This window comes from Antechinus flavipes, chromosome 4 (assembly GCF_016432865.1).
Source record: "Antechinus flavipes isolate AdamAnt ecotype Samford, QLD, Australia chromosome 4, AdamAnt_v2, whole genome shotgun sequence".
NCBI lineage: Eukaryota > Metazoa > Chordata > Mammalia > Dasyuromorphia > Dasyuridae > Antechinus > Antechinus flavipes.
This window is the reverse complement of record NC_067401.1, coordinates 252,812,060-252,839,613: the sequence shown is the minus strand read 5'-3', so window position 1 is coordinate 252,839,613 and position 27,554 is coordinate 252,812,060. Positions and strand designations below refer to the sequence as shown.

General features: G+C 35.8%; 1 protein-coding gene across 1 annotated transcript; it reads right to left on the bottom strand.

Moving 5' to 3' along the window:
• Nucleotides 1-18,901: 18,901 nt before the first annotated feature.
• On the bottom strand, nucleotides 18,902-26,793 carry TPBG (trophoblast glycoprotein). The gene is made up of 2 exons (XM_051997324.1): nucleotides 26,699-26,793; nucleotides 18,902-25,885 (listed from the first exon to the last, which is right to left on the bottom strand). Exon 2 carries the CDS (start codon nucleotides 25,541-25,543, stop codon nucleotides 24,230-24,232), a length of 1,314 nt encoding a protein of 437 aa, XP_051853284.1. The 5' UTR covers nucleotides 25,544-25,885; nucleotides 26,699-26,793; the 3' UTR covers nucleotides 18,902-24,229.
• Between the last annotated feature and the right edge of the window lie 761 nt (nucleotides 26,794-27,554).

Below are 27,554 nucleotides of genomic sequence, written 5' to 3'. Positions count from 1 at the left end.
TAAAAAGTCTTCTGAATTATGATAGATTTATAGAATAATTTTAGTAAAAGTTTTAAGAATTGATGCTTGTTGGAATCCTTACTAACTGCTAAGTAATTAGAGTTGATCTAATCTTACAAGAAGATGTTTTGGCCAGAACCTGAAACAAGGTACTAAGTAGAACTAATTAAGACAAGGCTTGTGTTCACACCTTTACTCATTGGAGTCCACAAGTATGCTAGCTTCACAAAGTACACTTTCTAACTTCAAGGGAGTTCACACCTCCCTTAAAGTCATTGGGCCAGAGAGCACTATGGGAGAAAACCCATAATCCCATTCTCTCAGAAGAGGCAGATAAAAAGCCAGCGATGAGGGATCTATGGCAGAATACATTTTTTCCTCTTGGCTGGCTGATCGCGCTGGACTCGAGAGAAACGACTCTGGTGCAGAGAACACTTTTGACGGATTTCAGTGGAGCTACGCCAGAAGCCCTCTCTCCGCGGCAAGTTGGTGGCTGGGCTCCCCAGAAGGAGATAAGAGAGACCTTCCATCTCTGTCTTGGTTGGAGGCAGAAGAAAGCAGAGGCAGAGGCTGAAGGACAGAACCTTTGGATTTGGAGACATCCGAAGGGCTCTAAGCCTCTAAACCGGCTGTGCTCTGAGAAGAACAAACTCCAACATTTGAACTCTAACAGATGCTCATCTGGAAAATGAATGGATGCCCATCAATTGGAGAATGGTTGAGTAAATTGTGGTATATGAATGTTATGGAATATTATTGTTCTGTAAGAAATGACCAGCAGGATGAATACAGAGAGTATTGGCAAGACTTACATGAAATGATGCTAAGTGAAATGAGCAGAACCAGGAGATCATTATATACCTCAACAATGATACTGTTTGAGGATGTATTCTGATGGAAGTGGATCTCTTTGAGAAAGAGAGCTAATTCAATTTCAATTGATCAAAGATGGACAGAAGCAGCTACACTCAAAGAAAAAACACTGGGAAATGAATATAAACTGCTTGCATTTCTGTTTTTCTTCTCGGGTTATTTATAGCTTCTGAATCTAATTCTCCCTGTGTAACAAGAGAACTGTTCAGTTCTGCACACATATATTGTATTTAGGATATACTGTAACCTATTTAACATATAAAGGATTGCTTGCCATCTGGGGGAGGGGATAGAGGGAGGGAGGAGAAAAATTGGAACAGAAGTGAGTGCAAGGGATAATGCTGTAAATAATTACCCTGGCATGGGTTCTGTCAATAAAAAGTTTTAAAAAATTTTTAAAAATTAAAAAAAAAAAAGAATTGATGCCCACTGATAAAAATTAGTCTCAAAAATTGAAAAAGAAAGCACTCTATCAAACTCTTTTATGAGACAATGTAATGCTAATACCTAAACTAGGAAAGCAGAAAGAAACAGAAAGAATAATGTTTACCATATAATTAATGAATCAATTAAATTTTTAAAAATCCAGACAAAAAGTAAATTATGACCCCCAATATTCATTATGACCAAATTAAATTTGCACTAAGGATAAAAGGATAGTTCAACCTTTGAAAAACAAAGATAATTATTATTAAAAAGAAAAATTTCAAAAATTACACAAATATCTAAATGATAAAGCACAGAACTCATAGATTAACATAAGCTAAAATGTTATAAAAACATAAGTATAAATAAGTTTGTTCTAAAAATAATTTCATTATTTTTAGCATTTATTTTAAATGTTGAATTCTGAATTCTTTCCCACCCCTCCCCCTCCCCCACCCATTGAGAAGGCAAGACATGTGATATCAATGATACATATGAAATCATAAAAATTTTTTCATAATAGTCATATTGCAAAATAAAAGCAAGAAAAATAAAGAAGGTAAAAGAAAAATATGTTTCAACTTGTCCTCCAACTCCATCAGTTTTCTCTGTGGAAATGGATAGCACTTTTCACCATATGCCCTTCAATATTGTCTTAGATCGTTGTATGATTAGAATAGCTAAGGCATTCAGAGTTTATCATTGTAAAATATTGCTGTTATTATATACAACATTCTACTGCTTCTTCTCATTTCATTTTGCAGCAGTTCATATGTGTCCCCAGAGTTTTTCTGAGACTATTCTGTTCATCATTTCTTTTAGCAGAATAATATTCCATCATGATCATATACCACAACTTGTTCAACTGTTCCCCAATTGATGGACATCCCCTTGGTTTACAATTCTTTGCCACTACAAAAGAGTTGCTATAAATATAGTGCATCAGTGTCCCAAATTTTTCACACCCTCTCCAACATTTGTAATTTTCCTTTCCTGTAATTTTAGCCAATTTGATAGATGTGAGGTGGTACTTCTGAGTTGTTTTAATTTTCATTTCTCTAATCAATTGTGATTTAGAGAATTTTTTCAGGTGACTAAATGAATTTTTTAAAAAAACAAAAAACAAAAAAACACTAAAAGTATCTATCTAAAATGTTAAAAAAAAAAATTGTGTAATGGAGATGCCTTAGAAGGTTCCCCAGTAAACACTGAAGTAAAACAGGTTGCTTATTTGCTCTGACACTATTTCTATTCTAGAATGGTGCTAGCAATGTCAATAAGACAAGAGAACCAAATTAAACGTAAAAAGATGGCCAAAGAGAATAAAAAAAAAAAAACCTTGCCATTGTTGCTATTTATTTATATTTAGAAAAATTTAGTGAATCTGAAAAGAAATGAATTGAGACATTAAATTCATAAGCTACACAATACCTCATTACAAATCAACAAAATAAATAACAAAATTCATATGGCACTAGAAGAATAAACATCTCATTCAATGATTCAATATTATATTTGAGAACAAATCTACCAATACATATATGATATTTATAGAAATTCAATTGCAAAATGCTTCACACTGATGGCTATTTTACATCTGGTATGGTGTACTCATTCAGAGCCTAAGTGTTTAAACGAACGGTCTTTTCTCTAAAAACATATTCCTCTACATTTAAATAGAAGTAGTTTCCAGTGCTGTTAAAAACAGCTGAGGGTGGGGGGGAATAAAATAAAAGATTTCTACAAGGAGATAAGCAGAATCACAAGATCTTTACCAAAGTCCTACATACTGTTTTTATATTCTTTTTGCCTACAAGGTCCATAGTTGGACCCCAGAATAACTTCTCTGGACCAAAGTTAATCCAAACCACCTTAGTTCTGTAACACTTCTTTGTTAACAAAAATCCAAATTGATATTGTAGGGTATTAACATGTCTCCGTAGTTCAACCAATATCCTGACCACAGATGCTTATTAAATTAAAAAAAAAAAAAAAAAGAACAACTAAATAATAGGAGAAATACTCAGAGCTCATGGCTGGATCATGCCAATGTAACAAAAATGACAATACTACTAAATTAATTTACAGTTCTCCTGCTATACCAACCAAACTACCAATATTTTTATATAAACTAGATAAATTAGTGTAAAATCATTTAAATAAATGAAAGATCTGTAATATCAAGGGAAATAATGAAAAAAATTGTAGAATTTTCTCTTTTATCTGGGGGTTTCAAAATTTAGCAATGATATTCCTATGTGTTTTCCACAAATGATCTTTTTTGAGATTTTTGATAATTGGTGGATTTTTTCTATTTTTCCCTTCACTTATTATTCTTATTTTTTTCTCTTCTTATTCTCCAGATTGGTTGTTTTTCTTCTGTTTCACATCCTATTTTTTTCATTCTTTATATTTTGTTATTTCTTAGTCCCTTATAACTTTACTGTTTTCTCTTGTCCAATTCTTATTTTTGAAGAATTAATTTCTTTTTTTAGACTTTGTATCTATTTTCTAATTGGGTTAAGCTTTTTAAATAATCTTCTTGTTTTTCTTGAATGATTCTAATTTTTCTCCATCAGTCTCTTTTATTTGGTTTTTGAAGTCTTTTTGTGTTCTTATATAAATTCTTTCTGAACAGGTAGTCTTTTAACATTACTCTTTGGAGTAGAAGAGGCTTTTTAAAAATTCAATATCTTCCTCTGAAGATGAACCCTCTGATCTTCCCTATTCCCATAGTAAGTTGCTCTGCTTTCTTCTTTGCCTTTTCTTTCTTTCTTTTTCTTTTTCTTTCTCTCCTCTCTCTCTTCTCTCTCTCTCTCTCTCTCTTCTCTCTCTCTCTCTCTCTCTCTCTCTCTCTCTTTTTCTCTTCTTTCTTTTTTCTCTTTTCTTCCTTCTTTTTAGAATGAGAACTATAAGTGGGAGCACCTCTAATTCTGGGGTTGGGGAGATGGTGTCTCTAGCTTCACTTCAGGTCTCCCCTCTGACCTCAATCCCTAAACCAAAGGCTCTACCCTTATGGCAAGTGCCCCCAGCCAGTAGTGTCCCTGTTCCACTGCTTCTGCACTCACCTGGTGTGCTGGTTTCTTCTTGCCCAGCTGGGCCTAGCATTTCTTATCTGAAGAGGTTCCCTTACTCTTCCTGGACTCAGATTTCCATTCCCTACTCCAGAAGGTGAAAGTTCCTGTAGTTGTGGTTGAGGTTACTTCTAAAACCAGGACTCCTTGCTTGTTGTTTCTGTAGAGATAACTGTGCTACCTTCACACTGGTTAAATCTCAGTCCTTGATCTTTTTTGGGGTGTCTTCTCAGGTAATCCCAAGAGGATCCCTGTTCTGCCCCAAGTTTTATTTGTTTTTCTGGCATATGTTCACCCTGAGGTTCAATTTTGTTTTGTTTGGAGATCTTGTTTTTGTTTTGTTTGGAGATCTTGTTTTTGTTTTGTTTTCTATCTGGAGATCTTGGAATTTTCTGACCTATTTTCCCAAATTCCCAGAGTTCTCCCCCCAAAATGATTTTTCCAAAGTCTAGAACTGGCATTATCACCGGCTTACTTAATAAACTTTAATGGCTCCCTATTATGTTCAGGATTAAATATCTGCTTCTCTTTTAGCAAATTTTTAAAGTTTCATCTGTAATCTGGCCTTTTTTCCTTGTTAGGCTTCTTTTTTTTTTTTTTTTTTTTTTTTTTAATTCTTGCCTTTTTTTTTTTTTTAAATTTTTATTTAATGATTACTTTATATTGACAACATTATCCCTTGCACTCGTTTCTTTTCTGATTTTTTTCCCCTCCCTCCCTCCATCCCCTCCCCTAGATGGCAAGCAGTCCTTTATATGTTGGATATGTTGCAGTATATCCTAGATACAATATATGTTTGCAGAACCGAACAGTTCTCTTGTTGCATAGGGAGAATTGGATTCAGAAGGTATAAATAACCCGGGAAGAAAAACAAAAATGCAAATAGTTCACATTCGTTTCCCAGTGTTCGTTCTTTGGGTGTAGCTGCTTTTGTCCGTCATTTATCAATTGAAACTTAGTTAGGTCTCTTTGTCAAAGAAATCCACTTCCATCAAAATATGTCCTCATACAATATCGTTGTCGAAGTGTATAATGATCTGGTTCTGCTCATTTCACTTAGCATCAGTTCATGTAAGTCTCGCCAGTCCTCTCTGTATTCATCCTGCTGGTCATTTCTTACAGAACAATAATATTCCATAACATTCATATACCACAATTTATCCAGCCATTCTCCAATTGATGGGCATCCATTCATTTTCCAATTTCTAGCCACTACAAATAGGGCTGCTACAAACATTTTGGCACATACAGGTCCCTTTCCCTTCTTTAGTATTTCTTTGGGATATAAGCCCAATAGAAACACTGCTGGATCAAAGGGTATGCACAATTTGATAATTTTTTGGCATAATTCCAGATTGCTCTCCAGAATGGTTGGATTCGTTCACAACTCCACCAACAATGCATTAGTGTCCCAGTTTTCCCGCATCCCCTCCAACATTCATCATTATTTTTTCCTGTCATCTTAGCCAATCTGACAGGTGTGTAGTGGTATCTCAGAATTGTCTTAATTTGCATTTCTCTGATCAATAATGATTTGGAACACTCTTTCATATGAGTGGTAATAGTTTCAATTTCATCCTCTGAAAATTGTCTGTTCATATCCTTTGACCATTTATCAATTGGAGAATGGCTTGATTTCTTATAAATTTGAGTCAGTTCTCTATATATTTTAGAAATGAGGCCTTTATCAGAACCTTTAACTGTGAAGATGTTTTCCCAGTTTGTTGCTTCCCTTCTAATCTTGTTTGCATTAGTTTTGTTTGTACAAAGGCTTTTTAATTTGATGTACTCAAAATTTTCTATTCTGTGATCAGTAATGGTCTCTAGTTCATCTTTGGTCACAAATTTCTTTCTCCTCCACAAGTCTGAGAGATAAACTATTCTATGTTCCTCTAATTTATTTATAATTTCGTTCTTTATGCCTAGGTCATGGACCCATTTTGATCTTCCTTGTTAGGCTTCTTACACTTTATTCTTTTCCACATGTGCCATGATTAATCTACATTCACGTATCTGCTGTTTTTCACCACAACTAGACACAAGGTCTGGGAGTGGTATCTTAATGATCTTAAAAGAAAAATGGAAAAGAAAGGGGAAAGAAATGCACTGAAGTGGATTGGAAAGACAGAAAGAGAAGTTAGGATAAATCATCTCACATAATAGGAATATGCAAGTAGAGGTCTGTACAAATAAGAATAAAGAGGTGATGGCTGACAATTGAACTTCATTCTTACATGAACTGGCCAAAGGAGAGATGAACACACACAGCTGATTAAGAAATACATTTAACTCAACAGAGAATAGGAAAGGAAACAGACAATTGGAAGGAAGATAAATTAAAGAAAGAACTAGTACTAAACAAAACAAAGTTTAATGATGTGCAAAAATATTAATAACTTTCAAGTATCAGAGAATTAAAATCTGAGAGGATACACATCAAGTTCAGAATGACTGAATGGGTTGGGTTTCTAGATATAATGAATTGCTGTAGTACTATAAAAAATAATCAAGGTAATGATTTCAGAGAAACTTGGGAAATTTATATAAACTGATACAGGGTAAAGTGAATAGAATAAAGAGGGTAATTTGTGACAACAGTGACGAATTATAGAGAAAAGTAGCTTTGAAAGAATTAAGAACTTCCAAAGGATGATGAGACATGATACACCTTCCTTAAAGAGAAGAGACTTAGAGTATAGAATAAGATATCTGTCTATACTTATAATGAATTCATGAAAATGTATACATACAAATATGTTTATATATGTGCATGTGTATGCATGCCAATTGTGTATAGACACACATGTGTGTATGTGTGTGTTCATATACATACTTACATTTTTCTTTTAGACATGGCCAATGTAGAAATTTGTTTTGCTTCACTATACATGTTTGTAACACATTTTTTTCCCCTTCATTTTCAGCTGAAGATGGGTAGGATAGGAAGAAAAAAGAGTAGATTTTTGTCCACTGAAAAATAAAATTTAACTTTAAAAAAAGATCTATGTAAGCTAAGTTGGAAATCTTTTCAGAAAGTTACTAGTGTCTAGAGAGACTAGAAAAAATGCTTAGAAGAGGTAGAATTTTAGCAGAGACTTGAAGAAACCTGGCAACCTATTATCTCTTCTGGGCTTTTTGCTATGAGGGGTATCCAGGATTTATTTATCTCCATTGTCTGATTCTCTTACTATTTATCTTCAAAGCTACATGGCTCTTATGGGGATTGAGGGATCGAGGAGAAATTCTCTCCTTTCACACAAGAGTCTAGCATCACAGACAGCTCCCAGCTTGAAATTGTTCTTATTTTTGAACTTCTGAAATTTGTCCAGGATTTAGCTATTTATCATCCCACCCCACCTCCCTGGGCATGGTAAATGTGTTTGCTTGTGGTTTAGTCAAAGAGGTCTTTACACCTCATAAAGCAGTGGTTCTCAAACTTTTGTTCTCAGTATTTTTATGTTGTTAAAAAACCATAGAGGATCCATTCAAAGAGTTTGTGTTCACATGGATTATATTTATAGCTATTTACTATATTATAAATAAAAAATAATTTTGAATTTGTAGACCCTCTGAAAGGGTTTCAGAGACCCCAACAATTCTTTGGACTACACTTTGAGGACCACAGTCATAAAGGGACCACATGGGGTCACACCTTATTAAATATTAAGATCTTTCACATGTGACAACATTCTGTGACTTTATCAATTCTGTCTTCTTTATAGGTAAAATGAAATATTTTGATGAAATTATCTTTAAGATTCCTTCTAACTCTAATAATTATATGACCCTCTATAATTTAGATCCAATTTATTTTCTAACCTTGTTTCATATTATTCTCCTATCTACACTCTATGTTCCGGGGGAAAAAATGGATCACTAATTATTCTCTGAACTTTATCTGCCATTTTTCACCTTTCTACATTTGTTCAGGTGGTTCCTCTTACCTAAAATACAGTCCTTCCTCAATTCTGCCTGTCAAAATCCTATCTTCCTTTCATATACTATTTTTAAGATTCCAAGATCCTTGGCTTAGTGCTTTTCCTTTTATCTCAAATAACCTTGTATTTATTTATACATATGCATTCATAATGCATCAAAAGCTCCTTAAAGGTAGAAGTTGTTTATATCTTTCTATCTCTAGGGTCTAATGTGATATCTTGTACATAGCATATTTGTTGACTTGAATTACATGCTATGTGTAGAACTGAGATAGAGATAGCAAGGGGAGTATTTCAAGAAAGATAACCAGCAGTAAGAAAGGCTTGAAAATGAAAATGGGCATGATGATATATATAAAGGACAGCAAAGAAGCAGGGATGCTGGAGAGGTTTATATTAGCAAGTTGTAGAAAAAAAAGATGGACAGGTAGGGTAGAACCATTTAGATAGTGGGGATGGGAGCAGAGAAAGGAACTTCAATAGCATTCTAAGGAGTTTAGACTTTATCTCTTGAAAACTATTATACAGGAGAGTAATATAAGCAGAATAATACAAGGAGACTAGCATTTTGAAAGGTTACTTTGTTAGTACTGTGCAGAATGAACTGGAGGGAGAAACAGAAAGACAGGAAGACAGATAGGAGAGAGACTGAGATAGAATAAGTAAGCCAGCCATTGACAATCTACTTTAATATTTGAAGCATGAGATAGAGTTGTGGCAGGGAGCATAGAGAACCTTACAAAGGAACAACATGAAGATGAGACTTTACAAAGGAATAATTGACAAGGCATGGTGAGGTGACTGATTGGCTATAGGGGAGAAAAGGGAAGGATAAAACTAATTTGACTCTGGGGTTTTGAGCCTGGATAACAGGGAGATGGTAGCAACCACTGACAAAAATAGGGAAGCTGGCTCTTAGGGAGACAGTATAATAATGAAAAAAGATCACTGACTCAGGAGTCAGAGAAAATGGGTTTAAATCTTATCTCTGACTATAAACAGATATCTGAACTTCTGTAGCATTGTGCAATGGATAGGACACCAGAATTGGAATCAGGAAGCCCTGAGTTCATATCTGCCTCAGCACTTCGTTGAGGTGGGTATATGGGCTCTGTGTTGTTTCCTCATTTTATTTTTTAAAATAGTATTTTTTAACTAATTACATGCCCAAATAATTCTTAGCATTCATTTTTATAAGATTTTGAGTTCCCAATTTTTCTCTCTTCCCCCTTCTTTTCCCCTCTTCCTAAAATGGTAGGCAATTTGATGTGGGCTATACAAGTGCTATCATGTAAAACATTTGTTCATATCAGTCACAATTGTGAAAGAATAAGCAGATCAAAAATAATAAAGTAAAAAAAGTATGCTTTGATCTGCATTCAGAGTCCATCAGTTCTTTATCTGGATGTGTATAGCATTTTCCTTCCTGAGTCCTTTGTACTTGTCTTGCATCATAGAATTGGTGAGAAGTGCCAAATTATTCATAGTTGATCATCACACAATGTTATTGATCCTATTTACAATGTTTTCCTAGTTCTGCTCATTCCACTTTGCATCAGTTCATAAAAATCTTTTCAGGTTTTTCTAAAATCTGCCTGTTCATCATGTCTTATTGCACAATTACATTTATATACCACATGAGGAATTCAACTATTCCTCAATTGATGAGCATCCCTTCAAATTCCACTATTTTGCCACTACAAAAAGGGCTGCTACAAATATTTTGCATATGTAAGTCCTTTTCCATTTTCCATGATTTCTTTGGGATACAGACTTAGTAATGATATTTCTGGATCAAAGAGTATGCACAGTTTGATTTCCCTTTGGACACAATTTCAAACTGCTCTCCAAAATGGCTGAATCAGTTTGCAATTCCATCAACAATGCATTAATATCCCAATTTTTCCACATCTTCTCCTACGTTTATCATTTTCTTTTTTGGTCATATTAGCCAGTCTGATAGGTAGTACCTCAGAGTTGTTTTAATTTGTTTTTCTCTAATCAAAAAGTGATTTAGAATATGTCTTCAAATGCCTATAGATAGCTTTTGTTTTTTCATGTAAAGACTGCTTGTTCAATATCCTTTGAGTATTTATTAATTGGGGAATGACTTAAATTCTTATAAATTAGGTTCTCTGTACATTTGAGAAATAAAGCCTTTACCAGAGATATTTGCTGTTAAAATTGTTTTCCAGATTTCTGCTTACCTTCTAATCTTGGTTGCATTGGTTTTATTTGTGCAAAAGCATTCTAATTTAATATAGCTAAAATGATTTGTCTTACATTTTGTAATGCTCTCTATCTCTTGTTTGATAATGTTCCTATAACTTCTTAACTTCTTTAAGAATTTGCATGTTTTGTGAATTCTACCAAACATTTAAAGAACAATTAACTCCAATGTTATATAAACTATTTGAAAAAATAGGGATTGAAGGAGTCCTACCAAACTCCTTTTATGACACAGATATGGTACTGATACCTAAACCAGGTAGGCTGAAAACAGAGAAAGAAAATTATAGACCAATCTCCCTAATGAATATTGATGCTAAAATCTTAAATAAAATATTAGCAAAAAGATTACAGAAAATCATCACCAGGATAATACACTATGACCAAGTAGGATTTATACCAGGAATGCAGGGCTGGTTCAATATTAGGAAAACTATTAGCATAATTGACTATATCAATAACCAAACAAACAAAAACCACATGATCATCTCAATAGATGCAGAAAAAGCATTTGATAAAATCCAACATCCATTCCTAATAAAAACACTTGAGAGCATAGGAATAAATGGACTTTTCCTTAAAATAGTCAGGAGCATATATTTAAAACCATCAGTAAGCATCATATGCAATGGGGAAAAACTGGAACCTTTCCCAGTAAGATCTGGAGTGAAGCAAGGTTGCCCACTATCACCATTATTATTTAATATCGTATTAGAAACACTAGCCTCGGCAATAAGAGTCTAGAAAGATATAAAAGGAATTAGAGTAGGCAATGAGGAAACCAAACTATCACTCTTTGCAGATGATATGATGGTATACCTAGAGAACCCCAGAGATTCTACCAAAAAGCTATTGGAAATAATTCATAATTTTAGCAAAGTAGCTGGCTACAAAATAAATCCCCATAAATCCTCAGCATTTTTATACATCACCAACAAAACCCAACAGCAAGAGATACAAAGAGAAATTCCATTCAGAATAACTGTTGATACCATAAAATATTTGGGAATCTATCTACCAAAGGAAAGTCAGGAATTATATGAGCAAAATTATAAAAAAGTCTCCACACAAATAAAGTCAGACTTAAATAATTGGAAAAATATTAAGTGCTCTTGGATCGGCTGAGCGAACATAATAAAGATGACAATACTCCCTAAACTAATCTATTTATTTAGTGCTATACCAATCAGACTTCCAAGAAAATATTTTATTGATCTAGAAAAAATAACAACAAAATTCATATGGAACAATAAAAAGTCGAGAATCTCAAGGGAATTAATGAAAAAAAAAATCAATTGAAGGTGGCCTAGCTGTACCTGATCTAAAATTATATTATAAAGCAGCAGTCACCAAAACCATTTGGTATTGGCTAAGAAATAGATTAGTGGATCAGTGGAAAAGGCTAGGCTCACAAGACAGAATAGTCAATTATAGCAATCTAGTGTTTGACAAACCCAAAGCCCCTAACTTCTGGGAAAAGAATTCATTATTTGATAAAAACTGCTGGGATAATTGGAAATTAGTATGGCAGAAATTAGGCATGGACCCACACTTAACACCATATACCAAGATAAGATCAAAATGGGTCTATGACCTAGGCATAAAGAACGAGACTATAAATAAATTAGAGGAACATAGAATAGTTTATCTCTCAGACTTGTGGAGGAGAAAGAAATTTGTGACCAAAGATGAACTAGAGACCATTACTGATCACAGAATAGAAAATTTCGATTACATCAAATTAAAAAGCCTTTGTACAAATAAAACTAATGCAAACAAGATTAGAAGGGAAGCAACAAACTGGGAAAACATTTTCACAGTTAAAGGTTCTGATAAAGGCCTCATTTCCAAAATATATAGAGAACTGACTCAAATTTATAAGAAATCAAGCCATTCTCCAATTGATAAATGGTCAAAGGATATGAACAGACAATTTTCAGAGGATGAGATTGAAACTATTATCACTCATATGAAAGAGTGTTCCAAATCATTATTGATCAGAGAAATGCAAATTAAGACAACTCTGAGATACCACTACACACCTGTCAGATTGGCTAAGATGACAGGAAAAAATAATGATGAATGTTGGAGGGGATGCGGGAAAACTGGGACACTAATGCATTGTTGGTGGAGTTGTGAACGAATCCAACCATTCTGGAGAGCAATCTGGAATTATGCCCAAAAAATTATCAAATTGTGCATACCCTTTGCTCCAGCAGTGTTTCTATTGGGCTTATATCCCAAAGAAATACTAAAGAAGGGAAAGGGACCTGTATGTGCCAAAATGTTTGTAGCAGCCCTGTTTGTAGTGGCTAAAAACTGGAAAATGAATGGATGCTCATCAGTTGGAGAATGGCTGGGTAAATTGTGGTATATGAATGTTATGGAATATTATTGTTCTGTAAGAAATGACCAGCAGGATGAATACAGAGAGGACTGGCGAGACTTACATGAACTGATGCTAAGTGAAATGAGCAGAACCAGGAGATCATTATACACTTCGACAACGATATTGTATGAGGACATATTTTGATGGAAGTGGATTTCTTTGACAAAGAGACCTGAGTTTCAATTGATAAATGACGAACAAAAGCAGCTACACCCAAATAAAGAACACTGGGAAACGAATGTAAACTATCTGCATTTTTGTTTTTCTTCCCGGATTATTTATACCTTCTGAATCCAATTCTCCCTACGCAACAAGAGAACTGTTCGGTTCTGCAAACATATATTGTATCTAGGATATACTGCAACATATCCAACATATAAAGGACTGCTTGCCATCTAAGGGAGGGGGTGGAGGGAGGGAGGGGGAAAAAAATTGGAACAGAAACGAGTGTCAATATAATGTAATTATTAAATAAAAAATTAAAAAAAAAGAATTTGCATGTTTTACTACTTTGTGTATATATGTTTAGAACTGATTCTATGGTACTTTTCAGCAACATGTAGTTTCCTTCCTTATCTCTTTTAATTAGGTTTAATTTTGCTTTTGTTTGTCTGAGATCAGGATTTCCATCCTTGCTTTTTTAACTTCAGCTGAAGCATAATATATTTTGCTCCAGCCCCTTAACTTTACTTTGTGTGTTTCTCTCCATTTCAAGTATGTTTCTTGTGAACATCATATTGTAGGGTTCCATGCAGTCAAAAATAATTTACCCAGCCAAAATGAGCATATTGTAGGATTCCAACTTTTGATCCACTTTGCCACCTGCTTCCATTTTATGAGTGAGTTCATCCCATTCACATTTACAGTTATGATTACTTACTCTATATTTCTCTCCATACTATATTTCCTCTTGTTCTTTTTCTTCTTTTACCCTTTCCCTCCTAACCAGTGTTTTGCTTCTCTTTATCACCTCCCCCTAAGTCTGTTTTCCCTTCTATCAATCCCTCACCAGCCTTATTTAATCTCCTCTACTTCTACTTTCCTGTTAAGCAAGATATATTTCCTTATTCAAATAATCATGTATATTATTCCTTTTTTGAGCCAATACTGGTGACAGTAAGTTTCAAATAATGCCCATTGCCCACTCTCCCACCTTTCCCTCTACTATATTATTTCCCTGACATCTTTATATAAAATGATTTACCCCATTCTATCTCTCTCTTCCTTCTGTACCCAGTATACTTTTTTTTCTTACCTCTTAGTTCTATTTTTGTCATTCTTTCAAATTTCCTTTACATCTATGTCAACTGTTTATATATATTCATTCTACCTATATTGTTATTGGTGGTACCATTTTAAAGAATTACAAGTATCATCTTCCCATATTGCAAAGTTATTGCTATTGTTTGTCTTTCATTCTCAAAGAGGACTGTGACATCAGGGAAGTGATGCCATGACATACAAGTGAATTTGATTTAAGTAAGGGAGGGCTATGCAAGGTCACCTGCCTCACTTCCCCCTCCAAAGTCATCTGGATCCAGTGACAAGACTTAGATCAAGATGCCTGGAGATGTCCCTGGAAGCAGAGGGACACATTGGCCTTTTTAAGCTAAGGTCTTCAACAAGTCTCAGTTTGATTGATGTGAGGCCTCACTTGAAGCAAAGAATATCCTCTTTCACTTGTCCAAAAAAATCTTAATGAATAAATGAATCAATAAATCTGGGAGAAGGCCCTCAAGGTTTCTGACCAAAGCATAAATGACTGCTATTTACATTCAATGAGTAAAACAAAATTCTAACAATGCTCAAATGGGGTTTGATCTAGGACCTATTGGTGGCCAATTAGCATCGGAAAATGATTTTGGTTTAAGGTCTGGTCCTTAAGAAAGATATTTATCCAGTAAAACTCAAGATATCTTAGGAGGATAAAAAGAGGAAAAAAAATACTTTTAAGAGCATCTGGAGATAAGGATATGATACTCTATGTGGGCAGAGGGAGGAGAGGCAGGAAGGAAGAAGGGAGGGAGAGAGGGAGAGAGGAAAGGAAAGGAGAGAGAGAGAGGAAAAAACGAAGGAAGGAAGGAACAAAGGAAGGAAGGAAGGAAAAAAGGAAGGGAGGGAGGGAAAGGAAGAGAGGGAAGGGAAGGAAGGGAGGTAGAGAGAAGTCTTCCAACTGACCAATTCCATGCTAGGTTTACTCACAGAGGTGATTGTCCTTCATTTATTTATTTATTTTGATTTTTGGACTAGGTATTTTCAATATAGAGGGACTAATATCCATGGCTAACCAAAAGAATAAGGACTATTGTTTTTAGAACCTCAACTATACAGGGGCAATGGTACAGCAGAGATTAAGCTGAAAAGATGTGACAAATGACCCAAATCTCTGCTGGCACTGAAAGTGAAGGGGAGGATTTAGCAATTATCTGATTCCTGTGATTAATGTAGACATTCAAACCAGATAACTGCCAAAATATTTAAGTAGGGCTTGAGATACTTCATTTCTCTGTATTGATCAAATTATGCAAATAGTTTTCCAGATCTAAATCTTATGGGATTCTTCCTTAAAACCTTTACTTCAAAGACTGATTTGACTAAATATACATAACTGAAAAATGTTAAGTCACAAGTTAAAAAAGTATATATGACTAAGTTACTAGTTGTTATGTAAGAAAACAGAAACAAAACTGAAAATGTGTTTTATCTATTATAGTATGTTTTCTCACAATTAAAAAAGCATCATTATGGAAGCCTTTAACATAATACACTTTTAAAAAATTTAATTGACATGTTTCATTTTTATATCAGTCACTTCCTAAAATATTCCTTTTCTAACTCATAACGTCATCATTATAACAACACATGAAAAACAAAGATGAAGAAAGTGCAGAAAAATAAAATAATTCATCAAATAAGTTCTACAGTATATGCAGTGTTCTGTAACAATAGCTTCCCATCTTTGCAAAGAATAAAATATCTTTTTAGGTCCTTTTTTAAACAAAAATGATGCAGTTCTTATAAATTTAAAATGCCTTAATGTAGTCATTTTGTTTTTAAAAACGTTTATTGAGTAAGACAAATGCAAAATATCCCTTAAAATAAAATAAAAACATATTGAAGCTTAACATTCCCTTTTGCTCCCCTTCTCCCACAATGCAAAGCCGCTAAATTAAAGAGGGAAAAGCACTGACTTATTTTTAAGTGAAAATATTTTCAAGGAAGCATTCAAATATAGCATTTAAATAGCATTCAAAACAAAAGCTTGGTGCTTTCTTAGTATAGGACTTCAGTTTAAGTTATGCTTTTTAGAAATGAGCAATTTACCGTAATGACTATTTGAACTTAGAGACACATTCTTTTAATTTGATTAGGCTATTAGTGAATTATCCATTTTGAAGATTATTCATGTTAACTGCTACTCCTTTTATTCCATTCTAACCATTCTGGGCCAATTCCTGTCTCCTTAGAATCACCAGCAAAGAATGACCTTAGAAAGGGAGGAGATGAAGTATTTATCTGTCTTCCTGTCAGATATAAGGGAAGTGCTGCATTCATTTGTTAGGCTGAGAAACTCATTCAGTTGAATAATTTAGATTTGGGGGTTTCTTAAGTGTCTGCAGTTTTCAATAGCTCCCCCATTAGACTCTAAACTTTTTGAGAGCAGGGGCTTTTTTATTGCCTTTCTTTGTAACTTTAGCACTTAGCACAGTACTTGGCATATAGTAGGTGCTTAATGATTTTTAATTGACTGACAGCAAAGAGTTGGGGGTAATTTTTATTTGTTAAAGTAGTGACCTAACAACAATATACAAAGGGTCACACTAACATGATGGATTTTAAATTAAAAATTGAAGATTAATGTAAGAAAACACATTTGCATTAAATGTAAATTCAATATATAAATAAAGCTTGGGGGGTGTGTAGGTGAGAAGGTCTAATTCAGCCTAAAAGCCAGTTAGTTCAACAACTCTTGGAGTACCCTGGACTTTTCTGTTCCTCCAAACTGGTTTGGGAGAAGTGTTATTCAAATGCTCTTTAAAAATGCTAGATAGATGCATTCTGATTATGGGAGCTCCATTAGTGAAGAAGAAAGAACATTGATCCTGCAACCAGAGATCTCAGTTCAAATTCTGTCTTTGGTACTTATTTCCTGGGGCTTTGCACGAGGGAAAGAGGAGAGGGGAACAGGTTCTGTGTTAAACATTTTACAAATTCATCTCATTTGATCATAATAATATCCTGGGATGTAAGAGCTGTTATTATTACTTCCATTTTACAGAAGATGAAACTGAGGCATTTAGCAGTTAAAGGACTCTCCCAAGGTCATACAGATGGCAAGTGTCTGAAGCCATATTTGGATTCAGTTCTTTTTAACTTTAGGACTAGTAGTCTATGTTCTGTGTCATGTAGCTGCCAAGTCATTTAACCTGCCAGTTTCAGTTTCTTCATCTATAAAGTGAAGGGTTTGATCTCTAATGATTTCTTTCAGTTCAAAATCTCTGGTATAATATGTTACCTTTAATAGGTTTGCAAAAATAGACAGCTAAGAATGGAAATGAAGACAGATGAAAAGTATCTTGTACTTGAAATAAATATTTTGTTTAGTTTTTTTCTACACAATCTAATTCCTTATGTTGTGTGTATTTGTATTTATGTGTCTATGTATGTGTGCCTGTGTCTATGTATGTGTGTACACATGCACAGTGAAAAGGTGATCCTTGAAATGATTTGGTATTTGTAAATTATGACTGAGACACATAATCGGTATCAAGCCAGTTTCTACTCACAGTTTTTAGTTTATCTCTAGTTCTTAACTATTCCTAAACATGTCAGTGTTGATGGAAATTTTTCCTTTGATATGAATGCACCATGGTAGAATTCCTCTATGTGGGAGATTCCTTTTGAAGTCTGTAAAGTTATCAGTTACAAAGTAACTGAAACAGACTGATGCCTTTCCCATCCTGGGTGATTCTTCTACCTAGGAATGTCCACATAGCAAATACACCTAATATCTTAGTTAGTCTGATTCTGCATGTAGTCCAAATTTATTAGAAGTCTCTTCTTGGACAATCAAAACATAAAGCAGAAGGATTAAGAAAAAGGAAAATCTTTAGAGCTTTCATAAAGATGGTTAGCTTTATAACCTACCACCTGCAGACTTTTCAAAGTATTATACAAAGTTTCATAGATTTCACAAAACCATACAGCAATTATTATAGTTGATTGTATTTTAAAGCACAGACTATCCAAAAATATTGTTTTATGTGAGCCATTGTACCAAGTTAAATTAAGAACCATAAATAAATTCCATTATCACCAAAAATATCAGTATATATCCTGTCCTTTTATAAACAATTGATATGTTACAACGTTGTAATAATGAACCTTAATAGAAAAAGTTTAGTTCCATTTTTAAACAATAAAGAGCTATAGATAAAGCAAAGTACTTTGGAATAGAAGGAAAGAATGTGACAAAGTGACATATTACATATAACCATTATAGACATTTGTGAAACTTTAGACCCAATATAAAATAACTTAGAATTGCACATGCCTAAACCATAAGCCTTTTGGAATTTGTAGCATGCATAACATGTCTGAGGGAAACGGGGATCCTAATAAGCTGCATTTCATATGTAAGGATATCCATGACTGTAGGGCATACGTAAGTTGCCCTACCAGTGAATATGGATTTGTGTTAATCTTTCTCACTCATTGATACAACCAGGAATGTGTGTATGGCTGTTTGAGTTTAGTAGGGAAGTGGGGATACACAAAGCTAACTGAATCATATGAACTCAGGAGGAATATAAGCTCTAGAAGGCAGATGGTTCCAGTTTTATACCCTAGTTATAGAGTAGATACTTAATAAGTGCTTATTGAATTAATTGAAATGGGAATTGAACATGACTTCATCAATTCTCTAACACATGAACTATCTAATCTCCCAGATAGATTTACACCCGTCAACATAAATTTCAAGAGTTTAATTCTTTCTTTTCCATAAGATACAATTTTTGTTTTACAGGAAGGACTTCACATTACATGCACGACAAAGTCTAAGATATAAAATTACCAAATATTTGAATAATATGACATGACTCAATGCAACTTCTTGAAAGTATTAATGCTGTGAATAAAATAACCAAAATCTTTTTAAGTGCACCCAGTAGCCCATAAATAATCATCTTAACATTTATGGTTTTAAAAAGGAGAACTGTCTAGAACCTATATTGCATATAGAATAACTAATAAATTCCTTTTCTCCATTAGATATGACAGTATCAAGGGTTCTAATTTTAGCAATTAGAGTTAGTAAAAAGAGAGCTAAAATATGAATCAAAAGACTTCAAGCTATAAAATAAAGGGGGCCTGGAGATATAACCTCAAAAGGTCTCTTCAGCCCTATCATCATTATTTCTTGATCTAGTTATACAGACACAGTTTTGCCCTAGAGTATTGATTACCTAAGAGGATTTTTAGGATCCCTTACAACCAAAAAAAAAATATATATATATATATATATATATATGAATTTTGTTCCCTGTCAAGTCTACATAAATATATGAAAAATATAAATAAAAATATTACATGAATAGATCACACCAAAGACATCATTAATAAACTATTCAAATTAAAACACTACAGAAGCTAGTTTATTTTATAACAAAAATCTGCAAAAAAAAAAGAATAGAAAATTATCTTTACATGGTAACCAAAAAGATCTATTTGTCCTCTATGCAGAGGTGAAAGGATCTCATGCACAGTACAGAGAGCTTATTATCTTAAACCAATTATTTCTAGTATATCAATCAAGTGTACTGTGACCAGTGTTGCTGACAGATTTTAAAAGAAGGCTGTCAAGGTATTTTTCCTACATTATTTAGAAATGTAATTTCCTCCTTTCATAATGCTCTTAAAAGAAACTATAATCTGATTCTTATTTCTTTTTTCATTGTATAGCATTGTTCCGAAGACTAGAAGAGGTTTAATAGTTTTGGGGGCATGAGGAAATCCTAAATCAGCTTGTTTTTCATTTCTATAAATATAAACACTGTGTCTTAAAATGAAATCATAGGTTATGAATTAAAACAAGCTAACTAAGAAGTAAGATGTATAAACTGAAATTTTTATCTGTTAACAGCTACAGTGTATAGGATAAAGTTAAGTTGTATAAATAATAGAAACATTGGACTAAAAGGCATGCTTTCATAGAAGGATTCAGAATACCCAAGAATATGATTTCCTCAATCTTCCTTTTAAACCTATATTAGCAAAAAAAGAAAAAGAGCAAAAATATTATTTCTTCTAATCAAATGTTCAAATAATTAGAAATTAGGGACAATGAAGAACTTTAAATATCAGTATGGTTTCTGTCTGCTTTGATAATTTATATTAATTTTTTGATAGCTAGCTTATTTTCATTTACAAAGTCAGGACAAAAATGTTTAACTTCTTACTTGAAAGCTCTTAACCAGTATTAGTTATTCAATCTCTTCATAGCCACCATTTATTTATTTTCCTGATAGCACAATTAGGACAAAGTAGTTAGTAGAAATGCCAAAGGAAATGAGAAAAAGAAGTTATTTCATCATCCTAAAATTTGTGTCATTTATAATAGAGATTTGTTGGATATTTAATGAATTTAAACGGGGGCAATTGGCAAATAAATATGTAAATATTTCAATAATTTCACATAAATGAACTTTATAATGAATTTTTCACTTTTGCCTCTGAAAATTGTTACTCTTAGAAGTGTTCTATAAACGTTGACAAATCAAATGTCTATATTCAAATGCTTATATGTGCCCTGATATTAATTGAATATGAAACTTAGAAAAAAGCAACTATATGCTTTACAAATATACTTAAGATTTTCATTTTATCCTGTATTTCTTCACATTTATTGAATTTATATAGTTACTATCTTCTAAAAAAGTTTAGAGGACTATATTTATTATAGGTCTTACATCATGCAGTATTAATTTTTGGTTCAAATACTATTAATATTTTAAATATGATACTGTTAACACTCAGTTAATAAGTATTGTCCAATGTCATGTATATAATTGGAAAGAAAATGAAGAGAAAAAACCTGGAAATGTACACAGGGGAGGAAATGATTACATGAAAAGGAAGCAAACAATGTTAACTTCCAACAGAGCTAAAAACTTGCTTTAAAAGACTTCGATTCTCATATAGGCCAGCTGTGCTGTCTAGTATCCCTTGCAATCTGAATCTTTGTCCAGTTTTTAAACTACTGGTCCACACCTGGGCTTTCATTTGTATAGGAAACTCAATGAGTCCCTCTCCTCCCTCTCCTGTCAATGTAGATCCGCAACTGTTAGGCAATTTAGTCTAAGCAAATTGCTCAGAGCATTGAGAGGTTAAGAGATTTTCTCAGGAACACACAGCCAAAATATGTTGGAAATGGAATTTGAATCCAGGCTTTCTTGACTCAAGAATGATCCTTTATCTACTAACCTACTTTTGATCTTTTATTTCTATCTAACAATATGGCACAAATTAAATCATTCCTTCTGGCAGATGCTACAGCAGATAGTTCTGGCATTTGTTTCCCATACAATTGCAGATTTGGTGCATTCCTGAACAGCTTAGTAAACTTAGTGATTTGCTTAAGGTTTCTAATAAAAATTTATCTTTAAGTATAGCTTTATAAAATTATGCTGTGTTGTAATTAATAAAACATCAATAATCCAGGCAGGCTAAGTAATGCTCTATTTCTTAGTAAATAAAGACTCACTGATCATTTAAAATGACTGGCAGCAAACAATACATTTTTGTTTTTTCAAAAGTAATCATGGCTCTGGTATGTAACTCAAACCTAATGAATTAACTGATATTTTATAAAATAAATATTATTTGAAAAACCTTTGAGGAAGTTTGAAATGTTTTAATGTGCCTCTATCATTATAAACACCAAACTTTGCTTTAATGTGAGAATTTCAACTCATTTCTATTCTAATTATTAAACTAATGATTTCTGAAACAGGTTTCTATAAAACACAAACTCTCAACTTTTTTCTCATTTATGAAAACACAATAATCTATATTTATTCCATATGCATCACATTGATTAAAAAATAATAACCACTTTAAAACCCAGGAAAAAAAGAAGCCTAAGACTAATACAGGCTACTTTAACTAAATTTAATGATATCTTGTAAGTCAAGCACATTATAAGAAATTATTTAAGGGGATTGCCTTTAAGGTTTAAATTCTTATGATAGGTATAAAATAGTTACCTAACCTTTTGAAAACAACAGACCAAAGATTGTAAACAAAGGAGCTATACTAAATTACTTAAAAAAAAAAAAAAAACTTATCAATGTTTAACACTAAGTTAAAATAGGACATTTTTACTCTTAGAATACTAAATTTAATTTGAATAAAAAATTTAATATCTATAGGAAAAATGTCATCATTCCTGAGGATTTCAATGACAAAGGATCTGCTTTTGTCATTTGCATCATCTAAATCAAATTCTAGATGTTTCTGTCCTTCACAAAGTAATTTCTTCAAATATCAACTTACTTAGGATTTATATCCCATCTTCTTCCAACAAAGATTTTAAGAATATCATATTTTCAAATCTGTAATTTGGCTAAAGTCAACAAGCAGAACAAAGTACCTAAACACTAATTAGACTTACCAGAAGATCACTTAACCTCTCTGGACCTCAGTTTCCTCATCTATAAAATGAGGGAACTGATCTAAATCACCTCCAAGTTCCCTTCAAACAATTATTCAATAAGCATTTATTAAGTGACTACTATGTACCAAGCATTTGATAGACACTAGAGATAGTGATGCAAAAATGAGACATACTACATGGTAATTTTCTAAATGTATCTGAGCCTCCCAACAACATTTTACCTTCTACATGCTCCAGTTTACATCAAAATTTTTATTGAAAAATAAAAACAAACCCAACAGAGGAATACCTATTTAGTTTATTTTGTGATCTTGGAAAATGTAAAAATAATTATTTTCTTAAAATAGTCAATCCCATAATGTAAAGATGTATTTTAAATTGTTCCACATTTACATTTTATTTTTAAAGCCTTTTTTGAATGTTTCATATTCTGCTCTCAGACCCCAGCAAGTGATTTCACCTGTGAAACTTTATTTATTGTTAAACTCTAAAAGCAACTTCGTTAAAATTTGGAGAGCAGCATATTCAATTTGGCTGACTATACACCAATTATTATCTATTCCTACTTTATATTGCTCAAATATCTAGTTCTGGGTTAATACACACTAACTTATAGGTCAAGAGAAGGCAGTTTCATATAAATATTCACAGTAAATACATCTAGAATTTATTAAATCTAACCAGACCCAATAATTCAAAAGGAATCTCTAATTTCAGTCTGTACAATAATTGTTCAGGCAAAAGATGGCAGCATGAATAATGAGTAATTCATTAGTCTGAACTAAACCTAGTCAAACTATTTTCCACTACAAAGTCTAATAACAGTATACATAACTTTGACACTGCTGTAGTTCTTTTAAGAACCTTTATTGATTTAAAAAAAACAATTCATTCTATTGAATCTAGATGCATCCAGTTACATTAAAAAAAAAAAAAACTGATGTAGCTTCATGTAAACTGCTGTTAAAGGTAACTTATTTTTTTCAGAGAAACTTCCTTTTTCAAAGAATCTGAGATTGGGAGTTGTTTTGTAATATGCAGAACAGTTACTGAAGGCATGCATGTTCTCTAATTGTTTGCTCCTCTGTGTGCTAATGAAGGGGAAAAGCTTTCTAGATTCTGCAGGCAGTTTGTGGAATGAAATTGTTTTTTTCTACAATTTAGGTACACACAAATAAAATCAGCACTGACAAATAAAATATGTTCTCAAAAAAAGTTGAGGCAGGTTTTGTTGAATGGTATATACAATTTCTACACCTTGTACTGTACTGTGAGAAAACCAGGCTCCAAGAAGTCCTCAATCATGCTGAAACTTGAAAAATCCCTCCAAACAAGTTCAAACAAAGTTCCCGGAACAGGTGGAGAGTGGGTGGGAAGAGAGGAGACAGCAAGTCTCTCTCCATACAGTCAAACACTATGTGTAATTGTCCAGTGTCTTAGGTTAACAGAAAACACCAGAGAACTCTACAAATAACATGGAGGCAGAGCTCCTGCTTGGCTTCCCATCAAGTCTGTGATTTCTATAGTGAAGGGTGAAGGGTTAGCAAGCCTAGGGTGTTGTAAAGCTTAAGAAGTCTACGTCTCATGCATAGCTGTTGTCAATGCTCTGCTTTCTTCACTTTTTTTAGACATCTGAATTTGAGCTGAGGTTTGTTAACCTGGGGTCTGCATTGATTTCGTATCTGTAGTGATAACCTTCCATGTGATCCCGGCAGGCATCTCTGATGTTATATAGCCACTTTTTTATCCCTTTGCGGTTCAAATACAAAACCAGTAAGAAAATTGCTCCAATGAGGGCTAAAACTATCCCTAGAAAAACATAAGAAGTCTGCAAAGGGTCTAGAGGGAGTGGGTCACAGTCCAGGTCAGAGCTGTTGAGTTTCACCAAGGGACGGTTCCTCATTTTCTCTGGGAAGAAGCAGGAGAGGGAGCCTTTGCCCTCCACTATGTTAGTTTCCTTCAGCCAAGCTACCATATCAGCCAGGTTACAATCACAAAGCCAGGGGTTGCTGTCTAGGTTGACCCGCAGGTTGGGCAGAGACTGCAGCTGGACCAAGGATGCATTATACAAAGCTTTAAAGGCGTTATTCCCAAGACGGAGGGTCTCCAGTTGCGTTAGGTTACCTAAGGCCAAGTTGCCCAAACCCACCAGCGAATTGTTGTGGAGATCCAGGTGCTTGAGTTTAGGCAGGCCCGAGAACATGTCCCGAGGCAGGTAAATGAAGTTGTTGCCGGACAGCTCCAGGCGGAGTAGGTTGCCCAGAGCACCTCCACTTTGCAACGCAGTCGCTACCATGCCCACGAAGCTTCGGTTGCGGAGCTGCGAGTCCCTGGGTGGGAGGATGTCATTCAGGAACAGCTCCGAGAGGGGACTCCGACCCAAGCCGCTGGCATTGCTGCCGCCGCCACCGCCAGAAAAAGCAACCGGGCTGAGATCTGCCAGGGGATTGTGGCTGAGGTCCAGCTGGCGCAGGCTGGGCAGGTGTTCGAAGGCTCCAGCGCTCACTTCTTGCAGGCAGCTACCACTGAGGTTGAGGGTAGCTAGTTCGGCCAGGGGCGGCCGCGAGGCGAAGGCACCGGCGGGCAATATTGCTAGCTGGTTGCCTGTGAAGAAGAGGGTGCGAACGTAGCGGGGCAGGTCCCCCGGCACCTCGGTCAGGTTCTTGTTGACACACTTGACGGTCCGGGCCGCCTCAGAGCACTCACAGGGCGCGGGGCAATGGCCAGGGGGCGGCGGAGGTGGCGGTGGCGGTGGCTGAGCTGACACCGAAGAGGATGGAGAAGATGAGGAGGTGGAGGAGGACGACGGAGAGGATGAGGAAGTGCCGGTGGACGAGGAGACCCAGCCCAGGAGAACTAACAACAGTCGGGCCAGCCGCAGTCTCCTGTCCCCGGCAGAGGCGGCGGCAGCGGGGCCCCGGGCGCACCCCCCAGGCATCGCGCTTAGCGGTCTATCCCGGGCTGGTCTGGGGGGGGCTCCCCAGTAGCTAAGCTGAGCGCCAGGGGCTAGGACCCGCGGGAGGAAGGAGCTTCCAGGAAGTGGAGACAACTTTCCTTTCGTGAGTGCAACAGCTCCCAAGGAGGAAGGAGGAACGCCACAGCCTAGATAGCCAGTGCAGCGCTACCGTAGCCCCACCCCGCCCACCTCAGCCCCCAGCCTCCAGAGAGCCGCCGTCAGTCTCAACCCTTTGCTTATCCTTGCTTCTCTTCCCGCCGCCGCGGGTGGCACTTCCTTGGCTTTATTGTGGTCACTGCTCCCAGACAGTATCTACAACTCGACCTGGGACAAGGAGAACAGAAGGATGAAGAATTGATGGGGGCTGCACAGTCCAAAGACTGACACTGAATACGGGAAGTGAAAGAGTAATCAATGCCTACTCATCCCTGGAAGTTACCCTCCTGCAACCCAGACCTGGAGACTGGGTATCGCCTCCCCCAGCTCCAACGCACACCTCTTCTCTATTCCTTCCCCCTTTCTCCTACTGGTTACCCAGCCTGCTGGATTTAGGGCTCAAATTTACAAAGTATATAATCTGCCTTGCTCCACTTTGGACCACACTAGTCCCCTTGAGTCTAACTTCATTAGAAGTCTCCCAATCCCTCTTCTTTCAAACTTCTCTGCCTCCTCTCCGCTCTGCTTTCCCCCCAGTCGGTAACCTGGCTGCCTTCTGGGGGTCTCCACTCCGGCTCCTGCCTCCTCTGGGTTCCTAGTCGCGAGTGAGGGAAGTTTCAGATTACAAGAGGCTTTTTGATCTCTCAAGCTCCCTTGGCTTTCGGGTTTGTGGAAAGGGGATGGGGAAAGTGGGGGGGAGGAGGAGGGAGGAACGCGGGGGAATTGGGCTAAAGTCTGGTGCAGCTGTCTCTCTCTCTCCCTTCCTGCTCCCTACTACCCCTCCCCCCGGGTTACCCCTTATGTCCCGGCTCCTCCTGAGCATGGCTGGAGAACAAAGCTGCGAAAAAGGGTTGGGCAGGGCGAAGCCGGAGATCCACCCCCACCTTCCAACTGGGCTCAAGGTGGAGAGGATGGAGTGGCGGTTTCCTTTTGCTAGTCTTGACCTACTCTCGGCACACCGGCTCGGTTCACGCTACTCACCACCTCCCAGACTTCCCTTTGCGCCTCCCGATCAAACCCAGTCTGAGTCCCGCCTGAGTCAGAGTGACTTCCACAGCTCAGCCGGCGCCGACTCTACGAACACCCCAGCCCCTGGCCCAGCCTCCGCGGCAGGGAAAAACCAATGGCGAGGGGATATGGGGGGAGAGAAGTCGGGGTCTACTTGAGTGGACTTCTCTCTCTTCCCCGCTGCCTGGGGATCCCTTGTTTAGATAGGTGCAAGGATGTGTCATTGGGGTGCAGGATGTTTGGGATACGAACCCTCCTTTCTTTGGAAGTTAACCATGGATTTGCGGAGAAAGGTGAGACAATTCCTTTCCCCGTCTCCCCCTCCCGGACATTCTTCCCTAGTTCCCCGTTTTGCATACTGTACTAAACCATAGAAAGGAACCAAACCTCAGTATTTGCATGTGGAGTTCACACTACTCCTCCACCTATAAAGCAGCAACTGGCTGTAAATCCCAGCAGCTCAGAAAGAGAGAATTAGACGAGGAAAAAAAAAAAAGCAAAGAAAAAGCAGGAAATATCTGAACAAATAGAGAGCCATCACGGAGCACATGGAGAAAGAGATACAGGAAAATTTCCCAAACCATGTGGGACTTATTGGTTGTAAACTATGGAGAAAGAGAAGTTTTTATAATAATTGGTCCTCCCCATACCCCCACCATCCTATATACATGTCCCCCATCTCCTTCCTAGGTAACCACGAAACTATGAAGAAGAGGCAGAATCCTCTTTAATTTAAAAAGTTAAGGAGGAGAAGTCTATACTTGATTATTTAGTTTTTTTCTTCCCGGAATCAAAAGCAGAGGGAAGAGAATTGCAGCCAAAGCATCTT